Consider the following 12,305-nt stretch of genomic DNA (forward strand, 5'->3'; position numbering starts at 1 on the left):
ACTCCAATTTTAATTATTAATTTCCTTACTAGCCTGAAGGTACAAGTTATACCTCTCCCTATCCAACTTCTTAATGTAAACTATACAACAAAGAGTCTGATCTCTAGGAGAATGCTAAGCATATGCTATTTCATAGCAAGGAATGTAATCCTTTCACAGGGAATAGTTTATGTAAACAGGGACTTTTTTAAAATGAGAGTCAAGACCTCAGTTTTATATTTCATATCTAAAACTGTACTCCAAGTAGAAATATGGGGCTTAGCTTTCTCAGTGGAAAACAACCACCCCAGATTTTCCAAAAGTTAAACACAATGACTTTAGAGGAAAACACTATTTATTGTGTAAAAGATTTATATTTATTAATCAAAGGCACAAAACAAAACTAAGACTATTAAAAGTTAACCTTAATGTTGACAATTCTTATCAACCTGGTAAGGAAATACCAGCTAAAGCTAATGAAGATGAGTTGCTTTAAATTCCTAAGGAGAATACAATAACTCTTGGCACCATTAAGTAATAATTAGAACTTTTCAAACAATAGGGGAAATATAAATGTTAGTATAAATACCTAAATTTCGAGGCAAAGAAATGTAAAGTGTTAACTGTGTTGCAACCTGGTGTATCACAGAGGACTGGTAGTGCCTTTTATAGTCTTGGGTGCCTTAGAGGTCAGAGACTGTCATTACTACCGTTTGGCAACTCTGATGATGGGTGTTATTCAACCACTGGCTGGAATTAAATTACACAATGTGACTCTCTGCCTATCAGCAGAACAGAGACTAATGAAAACATTTTAACTTCTTGATGCAAATTATACAATCACACCAGATAACCCTGGCTGGGAAAAGGTCCAGTTTGGAGGGATCAATTTTTGATCACACTACATTGACAGCAAACTCACAGTGACTTTCAAAAGCCACACACTGAGAAAAAAAAAAGTCAAGAGGAACACAGTATTGCTTCATTTACAATTTACTAAGCTCTTCCAGTGTTTCAGAGTGACATGGGGATTTCAACTATCTAACATGAATGGGACAAAAGGTGGACTTCGAACATATCAAGCAAATGTCTTGATCGAATCAGACTACTGGTATAGTTTTTCAATCTATCTGTAATAAATGTCGGTCTTCCATCCAGGCGATCTTGTAATTCACAGGGTTGGGGGTGGGGATGTTAATATCCTAAAATTAAAGAAAAAAAGTTAATTTACTTATAACCCAAATTTCAATATCTGTATTCCTTTCCACACATTTTAATCTAGTCTGCTAATGAAGACCTTCACGTGTTCCCAGTCAGTGGCTCAATTCAAATGTGAAGGGCGCCCCAGGGATTAATTCAGCCAGCTACAGTTCTCACGTTTTACCATTCAAATACTGAAGTTATTGAAGCACATGTTTCTCCAAAATCTAGTTAAGCTAGATGAGTTTATGGCTCTAGTAACAGTCCACCAGAGGACTGCAATAAATGAGAATTAGGTAAAAGACCAGGGGAAAATGCCGATATTGACCAAGAGCAGAGTGTACTTGCCAGGTCACTATTGGGATTCTTCACTTCTCTACACTAGGTCCAAATCTGTTAGAAAGGGGACCACTTAGGATCTTTAGGCTGACATGTGCAGGTAAACCCAGAGAGGCCTTTCTGTCCTTTTTGGCCATGACTTGTATTGAGACACAAGTGCCTATGCAGGGTTACACAGTAACAATAACATTTGAATGCACTGCTGGACATGACCTTCTTGGCAAACTCAGTCCATCCATCACATGTATAGGCTGGAGTAAACACTAACACTGAGAGAGCTGAGGATCAAAATGAACATACCTTAAAGTTGGAGAGGAACAGGCCCGTGTTATGCTGGTTACACTATCTCATACTGGTTATTTGTTATGGCACGAGAGAGGCAGTAGGCTAGAAAGATTCCAATCAGCTGGAAACAAAATACAAGCAAAATTAAACACACATATACATACAAAGCTTAAAGACCTCAGGATACAGGTATATTCTCCTTTCACTTCTAATTCACTACCAATTTTCTTAAGTTTTTTTCTAGAGTAAGCATATAAGTGAAGTCTAACTACTACTGTGATTGGAATTTCACAACCACCACTGACAAAAATCACTCAGGAAAATCTTGAAGTTTGGGGAAACTTTCCTTACTCTTCCTCTCAGTTATCAGAGCAAAACGGATATGGCTTAGAATATGCATCTCATCAAGTAAAATCTCCATCTATCAAGGCAGAGATTCTCTTGGAGGATTCTAAAACAATGCTGTGATGATGAAAATATTCTGTAATACCTGTTCTGTCCAACACGGTGGCCACTAGCCACATAACTTTTGAAAGGTGGCTAGCAGCTATTAGTGCATATTCAGACAGACCTAGCAGGGCACGTCTTAGAGAACTCTGTAGTTGTGGAAAACAGTGTGGGAAAACATAAGATGCAAGACAACCAAAAATTGCAATGAAAAGAGCAAAACTACTACATCTCTACTGTGATGAGCAACTGAGGGTTTTGTGAAAATATGACTTCTCTAAAAATGCCCTTGCTAACCAGGGCCCTGAAGCCAAAACTGAAGCCTTCAAAGTGGAAATCTTGTAGCTTACACCTAACAAGCGTGATGAAACATTTCCTAACTACAAGGACTTACCTGGAAGCAAGCAACTCCAAAAGAAATTCCCGCAACAACTCCCATTTCTGATTCTATAATGGTCATCACCTTTATAAAACAACCCTAATGGAAGAGAAAAAAAAACATTAAGTACAGCTCAAACCATAATAAATACTTTGATCACACATCTCTGCGAAAGATACCTTAGCCTTTTATTGTTCTTTTATTAAAATTTATTCTTTCATAACAAATCCTGTCTCCTTTGAGGAACACAGGTTCCACCTTTTGGATTATGCATTTAAGTGTGAAATCAAGTCACCAATTTTCTGAGCTTCAGTTTCCTCATTTATTCAATGAGAATAACACCTGCTCTATCCTATTTCAGATTACATGTATTGTGAGTAAAAATTAAATTCTTTTTTTACTCCTTACTTCATTGTTTACTTTATCTGCATCTCTCTGAGGAGAACAACCTTCAAGTTTACAGCAGCTCTTGGGAAATCCTTTTTCTGAGTAATAATTAGTATCCTTCCAATCTCTATAGTCGGTGACACCACAACAACGCAACTGAAAAAAATCCAACAGAAGCATTTATAGTTCATATTACCACTTTGTAGTCAAACAATTTAACCATCATCTTAGATTATACTTGGTGATCTCTAGCTTAAGACATATTTTAAAGCAGCTGTTCTCTATTGGCATTATAATTCATGAGATTAGCACTTTGGGACTAGCCTTACTTTCACTGCTATAGTACAAATGGACAACGTCTGGTAGGCAGGGCCCTATCCTCTTCTCTGAGGGAATAAGGAATATGTTCCCCTCTTGAGAATCCACCACCTATGACCACTTACCGTAGTTTGAATCTTGTCTACTGCATCGCTTCTATAATCTCCCGTAGTGTTATATTGCTTTAAAGCTTTCTCATAATTATTCTTAAAACTGTTCTTAATCTACAGCAAAGAAACACAAGGCCAGTAAACAAAGATTTTAGAATGTTCTTTTGGTTTCTAGGTCAAATAAGAAATTCCCACATCTGACCAAATGGTCCTATCTTTGATAGCAGCAATGTGTATGGTAATTAACTTCTATGGTCCAATCCTGTCTTCTAAGCAATGTAAGTTTAGCTAAGGGGATTCCTAAGCAAAACATTCCAGTAAAAGATGATAACGACTAGAAGTTCAAAGTGCTGTGGGAACATATATTTATTCAAGTGGCAGCTTCCTTCTGCTGTATCTCCTCCCACCCTCAATCTTTCTTCACTTTCAATTGAGTACACATTTGATGCCTATGGGATTTTTAAGCTACAAAATCTCACTCTGGGAGAATGCACTACCACTTTGCACTACCACTCTCACTGATGAGCCTTCAGTACTCATTGAATGACTTCCTAACCGCAGATTTATTAAGGTTTTGATGAGTGGAGAAGGTATCAATTTTCTGTTATCAATTTTGTGCTTTAAATAGTTTCCTATCACTAAAGTTATAAATTGTACTATCTACACTTTAATAGGTACTTATACACAGAAAAATGACTGCAAATACAAATAATTATGGGTACCTTCAATTTTCTTCTGGTGACTATCAATCAGTCTTTACCAAAAAAGTGGGCTAGGTTTTTTTTTTTTACCAGAAAGTCATTACTGTCAGCTACAGGTTGAAAAAGGTCAGCTTTAAACACAGCTGTAAGTGATTTTTTAAACTAGTGAAAGCTGTCACTTAACTCTATTACTTAAATTTATCCAGCTTTATCTCTTAGAGGATAAATTTTCACATATTAAGGTTCCCAAACTCAGGCTTACCTCATGTCTGAAAACAAATCCTACGATGGCAGCGACCAGTTCAACCAAAAAAATAAGAGTCAGAAACATTGCATACTGCAGGATAAAAAGAAAAGTCCAAGTCAGTTTATACATCACAGCTGCAAAGGGAGTCAATGTTCACATTTTTTATGGAAAAGGGCAGGGAAAACACAAAGGTGGGAATTGGCAGCTACACTGTTACTTGCTAAGTTTTCATAAGGAAGAGGAAAAATCAAAAAGGGCCATGCCTAGTTCCAAGAAACAAAGCCTACAACATATAAGCCTTTTCAAAAACCAACAACCAATTCTAAGAAAGCAAGGACTCACCAGTTTTAGCATCCATGCAGAAGCTCGGCAGGTAGCAAAACAGCCGAAGGTGCCCAAAAGAATAATGACAGTGCCAGTACCAATGAGCACGAAGGGGACATTGGTGGCCTTTTCATTTAAAAGGGAAAAATAATTCTCTAGGCTCACCTTGCCCCAAATGCCAACAGCAAGAAGGATAACACCAGTGATCTATGTGGGAAATCAGAGAATTGAGAGTTACACACTGTATACAGCAACATCTTCAAACCACAAACCACTAGGTGTTTAAGAAACAATAGGTGTGAGAATTGATGTAGCAGTCTGTGGCCAAAGAGCTGTGGCTGGGATATGGTAGACAAGCGGGGTGGGGCTGTACACAAGAACAGGCCTTGATAAATCCACATGCTGGATCACTGTGGCCAGGACAAAACCAAGGGGCAGCTAGAGAAGGCACCTTGACAAAATTCTTAAACTTTATCTGTTTTTTTGCCCTAGGAATCAAAACTTAACTGTTTTACACCCGCCTTAGGAAGAAAACCTTTCCGCAGGTGGGGGTGGGGGCGGGGGGAGTGTTTCTAAGAGTTCCAGAAACTTTCCCCTTTCCCCCAGTTCAGTGATGAGCACAGGGTACAAAGGGATGGTACACAAAGCAAGCCCAAGGACAGACTGGCGGGAGTGGAGCCATTACCATACTTACCTGCAAAATACTCCCCTCTTATGAAGCAGTGGAAAGAAAAAGACTATTATGCAAGCGAGCCCTCACCAGGGCCGGGCAAGCCTTGCCTCTCCAATGGTCCGGGGACACCCTCTGTTTGCTCTGGGGGGATTCACTCCCTTACTCGCCCCCCGCATCGAATTCCAAAGCTAGGCACGTCTGGGTCCCGGCTCAGCCTCTCAGCTGCCGTCGCCCGACACCCCGACCCGCGCGGGCGAGATGCCCGAACCCGAGCTCGAGCCCCAGCACGTCGTCACCAGCGCCGGGGTCCCAGCAGCGACCGCCGCCCCAGCCCCACCAGCGCCTCACCTCCCCACTCCCGATCCGAGCTCCCTCCGCACGACCCCAGCCCGGGATCCCCTCCCGTCCCCGGGCGTCTCCGTGTCTCACCCAGAAGATGAATGTGTAGATCAAGAGGACGCTCTTGAAACAAGTGATGACCGGTTTGGTCTGCAGCCTCCGAGACGGGGACGCCATGACTAGCCCAAGACCCTGCCCCGCCGCGCCAGGCGATCGGAACAGAGTGAGCGAGGCGCGGAGCCCCCGAGTCTCCCCGGAAAGTGCCGAAAAGTTACGAGCGTCTGCGACTGAGAAGAGCCGGAAACACTGTACAGTTTTCTAGAGGGCAAGGTCCGGGAGGCTGTCCGGAAAGTGACGGCAATTTCCGAGCGCCCCCTGCCGAAGGTTGCCGAAAACTCTACACAAAAGGTTCTAGTGTCGGAAATTTCTTAGATCTTCAAAGGGGAGCTTGCTTCATTTTTTCGCTCAAGGAATCTTTCCCGCCCGCCACCCCTCCCCCTGACCTTATGACTATCATATTGTTTCTAGCACCAGCAGCACCAGCAGCGCTCTGAGATTCGGCCTCGCCGGCCCCTGGAGCCCTAGAAGGAGAAACAGAAATGGAAAGAGGTTAAAAGTGACCTAAGAATATTTTATGACATAGCAAAATACTCTCAAGATATATATTTCCAAAGAGAAACAAAAGCAGATCGCAGAGCGATACGTCCAGTCACATGTTTTTAGATAAAAACCGAAAGGAAAAGTGCAATTTACCTGAATGGTAGAATTACGCTGATTTCTTTCTCCTGTTTTGTGCTTTTCGATTTTTGAACATTGTTTTATGAGGTGGGGAGGGGGCATAAGAATAATAAGAAATAATCACTTGTACGAATTCCAAAGGTAGGTATGAAAGATAATGAATTTTAGAATTTCTCTACAAGAATTTGCCAAGCTCCTTTATCCCTCTCCTCCCTTATTCTCTGAGTAACTTGGGAGTTGAGGAAAAGTGTTTTAAAGTACTTAATCCTGAAATGTAAGTTCAGCTATTAGCTACAAACTTCAAAAAGGGAAGGCACTACAGAGAATACAAGGTAAATGTGACCCCCTTTTAAATGTTAAAACTGAAAGGCACTGTATTATTCCAGCCTTCTGATTTGTCAGATCAAGAACCAGCTGATCACAAAGAGGCTGAAATCATAGGTCATACAACTAATAGCAAAGCCAAAACTAGAGAAAACTGTGCTTTGCAATCATCTCCCCTATTATACAAGCTGTATATGGTATTTGGTGTCTGCTTATCCCCAAGAAATTCTCCCAATTGTTTAGATCTTCCTAGAACTTGAGACCATGTGTTCCTAAGGACTTAAACTGTTAACAGGATGAGAATGAATCACCAGAAAGTTTCCAGTCCCTTATGTCCACAGGCAGCCCGAAGTCAGACTTTGGGATAAAGTGGAATGAAAAAAAAAAAAAAACAGCCCTCTTCACGGTCTCCTAAATACTGGAAACCTCAGGAGAGGGATTTTTTTTTTTTAGTCTATTAAGGTCTGGTTTCTCAACTAAAGTATAAGCTCTTTGAGGGAAGAAACTGTGTCGTGTGTGTGTGTGTGTGTGTGTGTGTGTGTGTGTGTGTTATTTCTAGAGGCGTGGGATTAGAAGACAGTATCAGTTTCCTAACCAACCAATTTACATCATCATTGACACAAGCTTAACATTACAAATGGACATTTACTGTATTGCTATGACAATAAGTCCTGCATTAGTGAAGAAGAGATGGACACCTAAACTTTTTGCTCAAAACCTTGCTTTAGGGCTTCCCTGGTGGCGCAGTGATAGAGAGTCCGCCTGCCCATGCAGGGGACACGGGTTCGTGCCCCGGTCCGGGAAGATCCCACATGCCGCGGAGCGGCTGGGCCCGTGAGCCATGGCCGCTGAGCCTGCGCGTCCGGAGCCTGTGCTCCGCAACGGGAGAGGCCACAGCAGTGAGAGGCCCGCGTACCGCAAAAAAAAAAAAAAAAAAAAAACACCTTGCTTTAAACATATACCACAGAACCAGAAAACAGGAAAGTTCCATTAACTTGGTCACACAGAGCTTCCCTGTGCTTCAAATATTGACCTAGGACCAGCTCCTATAGCACCATGCCAGATGTCCGAGGTCCAAGGGAGCAACTACTGGAGAATTATTGCACTGCCACACTTTATACTAAAATCTTATCCTAAAATTAGAAAAGCCTAACACATAAATGCTTGGAGAGAATGGGTAAATGATACAACTATACATCTTGTAAACACTAAGCCAAGGTCATCAGGCATAAAGCAGACATCAACTTTTAAAGTACCACATATGCCATAGCTACAGGAAATGAGGTTGAGGGGGGCTCTAAGTATAATTAAAGCTGTCTCCCTAAACTAAATAGCACTATCTGAGGGGTTCTCATATTAAAACAAAAAAATATGAAGGGAAGTCTTGCTAAATTCTTGTCATCTTAAATGGAAGTTTTATCTGAAGCTTAGGTTTGTACCATGTCCTGAAAGGGATTTTCATTGTGAGCCTGAGAGCAAATAAATACTTCTGTGGCTGAAGAAAAAACAAAATAGTCAAAGCAAAAGCCACATCTTATTTCCAAGAATGTGTTGATTTTCCTCCTCTCCCTTCCTCTGCCACTCACAACGCTGCTTTGTTTGAATAACAGTCGGTGCCAAATTAAACCGAAAGCTGACATGGAATTTAATATTCCTATGGCCACAACACCTTGCACCAGAGCCTCCCACCCTGCGACTCGCCCCCACCCCGCCCCGTTGCCATGCCACCAAACCCAGAAGTTCAGTTTAGTTCAAATTTAGGCCTGGGTCTGGGTCCAAACCCAGACAAAGGGGCATCTCATCCCATCTAGGCAATGTAACAAGTAATTCTCTAGGTTATAAGATTATTCTTTAAAGTATTAATAATGACTGCAATATTGAGCATTGACTATGTACCAACCACCGTTGCTAAGCAATCAACAAGCGTTGCCTCATGCTTACATTACAAAAGCCCTTATTGTGAGGTGAGGACTACCACTGCCCACATTTTACAGATGAGGAGACAGGTTCAAAGAGGCTAAGTAACTTGCCTAGGACTAAGCCCTGGCAACTTCTGTTTCCCTCATCAGAAATGGGGCCCACTCTGTGATGAGACATGGCTGCCATTGTACATTTAAACACAAACAAGGGCTCTTTGGAGCCCCTGAAGCGCAAGAACCTCAATGGTTTCCCCAATTCTGCCTCATACTTGGGGTGTTTTGTTGAATTTTACTTTTGCCTTCACTCAATAGCCCAATCACCTAGGAGGTAATCCTGTGCATCCCAGAGTGGTAGAGAGTTCAACAGTTCTTCTGGTTCACCCTCTTAATTTCTCCCTCTTTTCTGAGCACAAGAACATGTTTGATGCCGAAAATGTAGGAAAAAAGGAAGATACCTTTCTTAAGTATTGTTGCTGCTTGTTTTACATTCAATATTTAGTACAGATTTGTGTCCCTTCCCTATTAACTTCCTGTAACTTTCAAGATTAGATTTAAATGTTTTTCTTTGGCATTTAAATGATGCCTCCCCCAGCACATGTATCAACTTATTTCCTACAGCTTTTCCAAAGTGAATTTTCTTTTCCACAATAAGCCAGTATGATTATCTTCCCCAATAAATAAGATCTGTTCCCTACTCACTTCCCACTCTCCAAACTCAAAATTCCTGCCCCCCAACTTAAGGTTCAGCTCAACCCCAACTCAATGAGAGCATCCTCCCCCAATCCCCCACCCCAGCCCACACACATACCTTTTTCTTTAACATCAGTGCTTATACTCTGACTACTCATGTTAACTCATACCCTTAGTCCATTACTACAGTACCTGCTTTCACTACCTGCTTTTTCTCTACTTACCTGTCTTACATCCTGTTGTTCAGAAACTACTGCATCCCCTTTTATACTCTCCAGAACCCTAGGACGCAATGCTCAGTTGATGAGCTCCTTTGGTGCTCAGCCAACCCTTGTTCAGCTCATTGGTCATAGCTGGTCTCTGAGGCTAACCACTTAGTAGTCACTCAAGGTTTGATTAAGTTAAATGAAATTAAAAACTAAATGTCTAAGCCATCCCAGTGTCGCACTGACATAAACCAGAAAAATTAAGTTGATAATGCCTTGGGACATTACTACTGCTTGTCTTAGGCACCAGTAAAAAGACATTAGGCATTTTGCACAGAATGCATCTTATCTCTTATTCACATAATGATCTTACCATTTTCATTTTCTAATACCTTTTCTAGAATCCCTCCAATTACCTTTGGCTAAGTGCCTATCGTAAAATCTTAAAGCACCTTCTACTTATTTTCTTTTTTTTTAAAAAGGAATTTTGCCTTTAATTTATTTATGGCTGTGTTGGCTCTTCGTTTCTGTGCGAGGGCTTTCTCTAGTTGTGGCGAGCGGGGTCCACTCTTCATCGCGGTGCGCGGGCCTCTCACTATTGCGGCCTCTTTTGTTGTGGAGCACAGGCTCCAGACACACAGGCTCAGTAATTGTGGCTCACAGGGCTAGTTGCTCTGCAGCATGTGGGATCTTCCCAGACTAGGACTCGAACCCATGTCCCCTGCATTGGCAGGCAGATTCTTAACCACTGCGCCACCAGGGAAGCCCTACTTATTTTCTTAAAGTGTCATATTTTACATTACAGCCATCAGATAAACATCATTTAAACACATAATGTAAACATCATCATTTAAACAGATAATTCATAGGTATAGTTTTAAAAATTAGTTTCCTGAATAGGAATATCTTTTTATTCCTCTTGTCTTTTCGGATTCTCTATGAATCCTTTCTTCCCTTTCCAGCCTTGATCTTGCCTCTTTCCAAAAGGCTCATAATATACTGTTTGAGACACAGAGAAATGAGAAATACTCCTAAATGGTATTAAAATTTACATTTCCATGTCAATTTGTCTTAGTCCACTTTCTAAGAAAATTGTTTCAAGTCTAGGCTTGTTGAGCTTTGCTGAGATCTCAACTAGGCAAGTCAGTTTCCATATCTAATATTTCTTAAAACAATATCTTATTGACTGCTGAGGGGCTTCATATTAAAAGTCTTGAAGTTGAAAATGATACTGAACTTTAAGAATCTTAAAACTTTGTATGCATGAATGTTGCCAGTCTTTGTCTTATCTTCCCAACCAAATCATAGGGAAAGGTGTTTTGTTTAATTTTATATCCCCACAGTGTCTAACATAGTGTTACCCACACATAGTAGGTGCTGAAGAAATGTTGGTTTTTTAAATTGACCCCACCTGTTTTGAGCAAGGTCTTCATATTACCCATCCCAGTGTTTCATACAAATGCTGCCCCTCTTGTCTCATTTATCCCCTTACTTTGATCTCCCTATGATTTCCATAATCTCTCCTTCATTTTCTTCTTTAATCTCTCTCTGCCAACCCTCTGCCCTGCTCCTTCCAGCCCTAAGTGGGACACGAGGCCTTATGCAGCATCCTCACCTTAGCACGTGTTGGCCTCTGTGTTTGGTGCTGGGGGTATGAGGAAGACTAAGCTGTGGTCCCACTCACAGGCTAGTAGGGGACAGAGATGAGACTGAGATGAACAGACTAGTAGGATAGGGGACAGAGATTGTCATATATCAACAGTGACAATAAGTGTGATAAATCCTGTAATTGAGACATGTACAAAGTGATATGACAGAAAGGAAGGTGAAGTAAACCAGTTCTGGCTGGGGTGGGCTGAGGGAAGCTTCTCAGCAGCAGTGATGGATATGGTCTCAACAGCCCAGGAAAGAAGGGAAAGGGTTACAGGGTAGAGTAAATATATCTGCTCCAAGCTACCACAGTGTGAAAGGAAGAGCAAGAGGTTCAGTGTGTCCAGAATGAAGAGTCATGGGGTGAATGTTTAAAACTAGGCTGAGGACATAAGTGAGGTTTGCTTGTGCGGGGTACGGTGTGCCCTGCTAAGAGCTGGGACTATACTCTTTGCCAAGAGGGAGCCAGTGAAGGGATTTTTTAGAAAGAAAACAACCCTGGTAGAATTTATTCCTCTGCTCATCCACTAGCTCTCTCTCCTCTCTCTCCATCTCTCTGTCTCTCTTTCTCTCTGTCTCTCTTTCTCTCTCTCTCTCTCTGTCACACACACACACACACACACACACACACACACACTCATTTAATAGATTCACTATTTCCTAACACATAAGTTTAATGTAAACTCCTATATCTGATTTCAAGGGCCTCACAATCTGGCCCTACTGTATTTATTCAACTTTGTTTCCTACTGCTCCCCTGAACCCATCTCCCCTCTGAGCTAACAATGAGCCCTTGTACATGTCATTTCCCTTGCCTGAGAGCAGACCACAGCCCATGTCTTCCCACAGAGACCTCACAGTGTATTCCATAGCTTTTGGAAATTTATATGGTCTTGTACAATTTTCTAATTGTTTGTGTCCCCCTTCTCTCCCGTAGTAAACATAAACCCTCTGGGAGCTGGAGAGTAAACTCCATAAGATCAAGAATCACACAGCTTTTACTCATCACTGTCCTCCGGTTCTTAGCTTATAATAGATGTCCAATGAAGG

General features: G+C 41.5%; 1 protein-coding gene across 3 annotated transcripts; it reads right to left on the reverse strand.

The window, feature by feature from the left end:
- Positions 1-333: 333 nt before the first annotated feature.
- On the reverse strand, positions 334-6,065 carry TSPAN6 (tetraspanin 6). Of its 3 annotated transcripts, none has more exons than XM_027086088.1 (8): positions 5,819-6,065; positions 4,882-4,923; positions 4,408-4,482; positions 3,460-3,558; positions 3,038-3,172; positions 2,645-2,728; positions 1,819-1,924; positions 334-1,181 (listed from the first exon to the last, which is right to left on the reverse strand). In XM_027086088.1, the coding sequence occupies exons 1-7, from the start codon at positions 5,903-5,905 to the stop codon at positions 1,856-1,858; spliced, it is 591 nt and encodes a 196-aa protein (XP_026941889.1). In that variant the 5' UTR covers positions 5,906-6,065; the 3' UTR covers positions 334-1,181; positions 1,819-1,855. The 3 variants fall into 3 exon arrangements, with proteins under 3 accessions (XP_026941889.1, XP_026941888.1, XP_026941890.1); XM_027086087.1 differs by having other exon boundaries at positions 4,735-4,923; positions 5,819-6,057; XM_027086089.1 differs by lacking the exon at positions 4,882-4,923 and having other exon boundaries at positions 5,819-6,062.
- Between the last annotated feature and the right edge of the window lie 6,240 nt (positions 6,066-12,305).

The sequence above is a fragment of the Aethalodelphis obliquidens genome, unplaced genomic scaffold (assembly GCF_003676395.1).
Source record: "Aethalodelphis obliquidens isolate GAN/ISIS:26980383/991018 unplaced genomic scaffold, ASM367639v1 scaffold54, whole genome shotgun sequence".
Taxonomy (NCBI): Eukaryota; Metazoa; Chordata; class Mammalia; order Artiodactyla; family Delphinidae; genus Aethalodelphis; species Aethalodelphis obliquidens.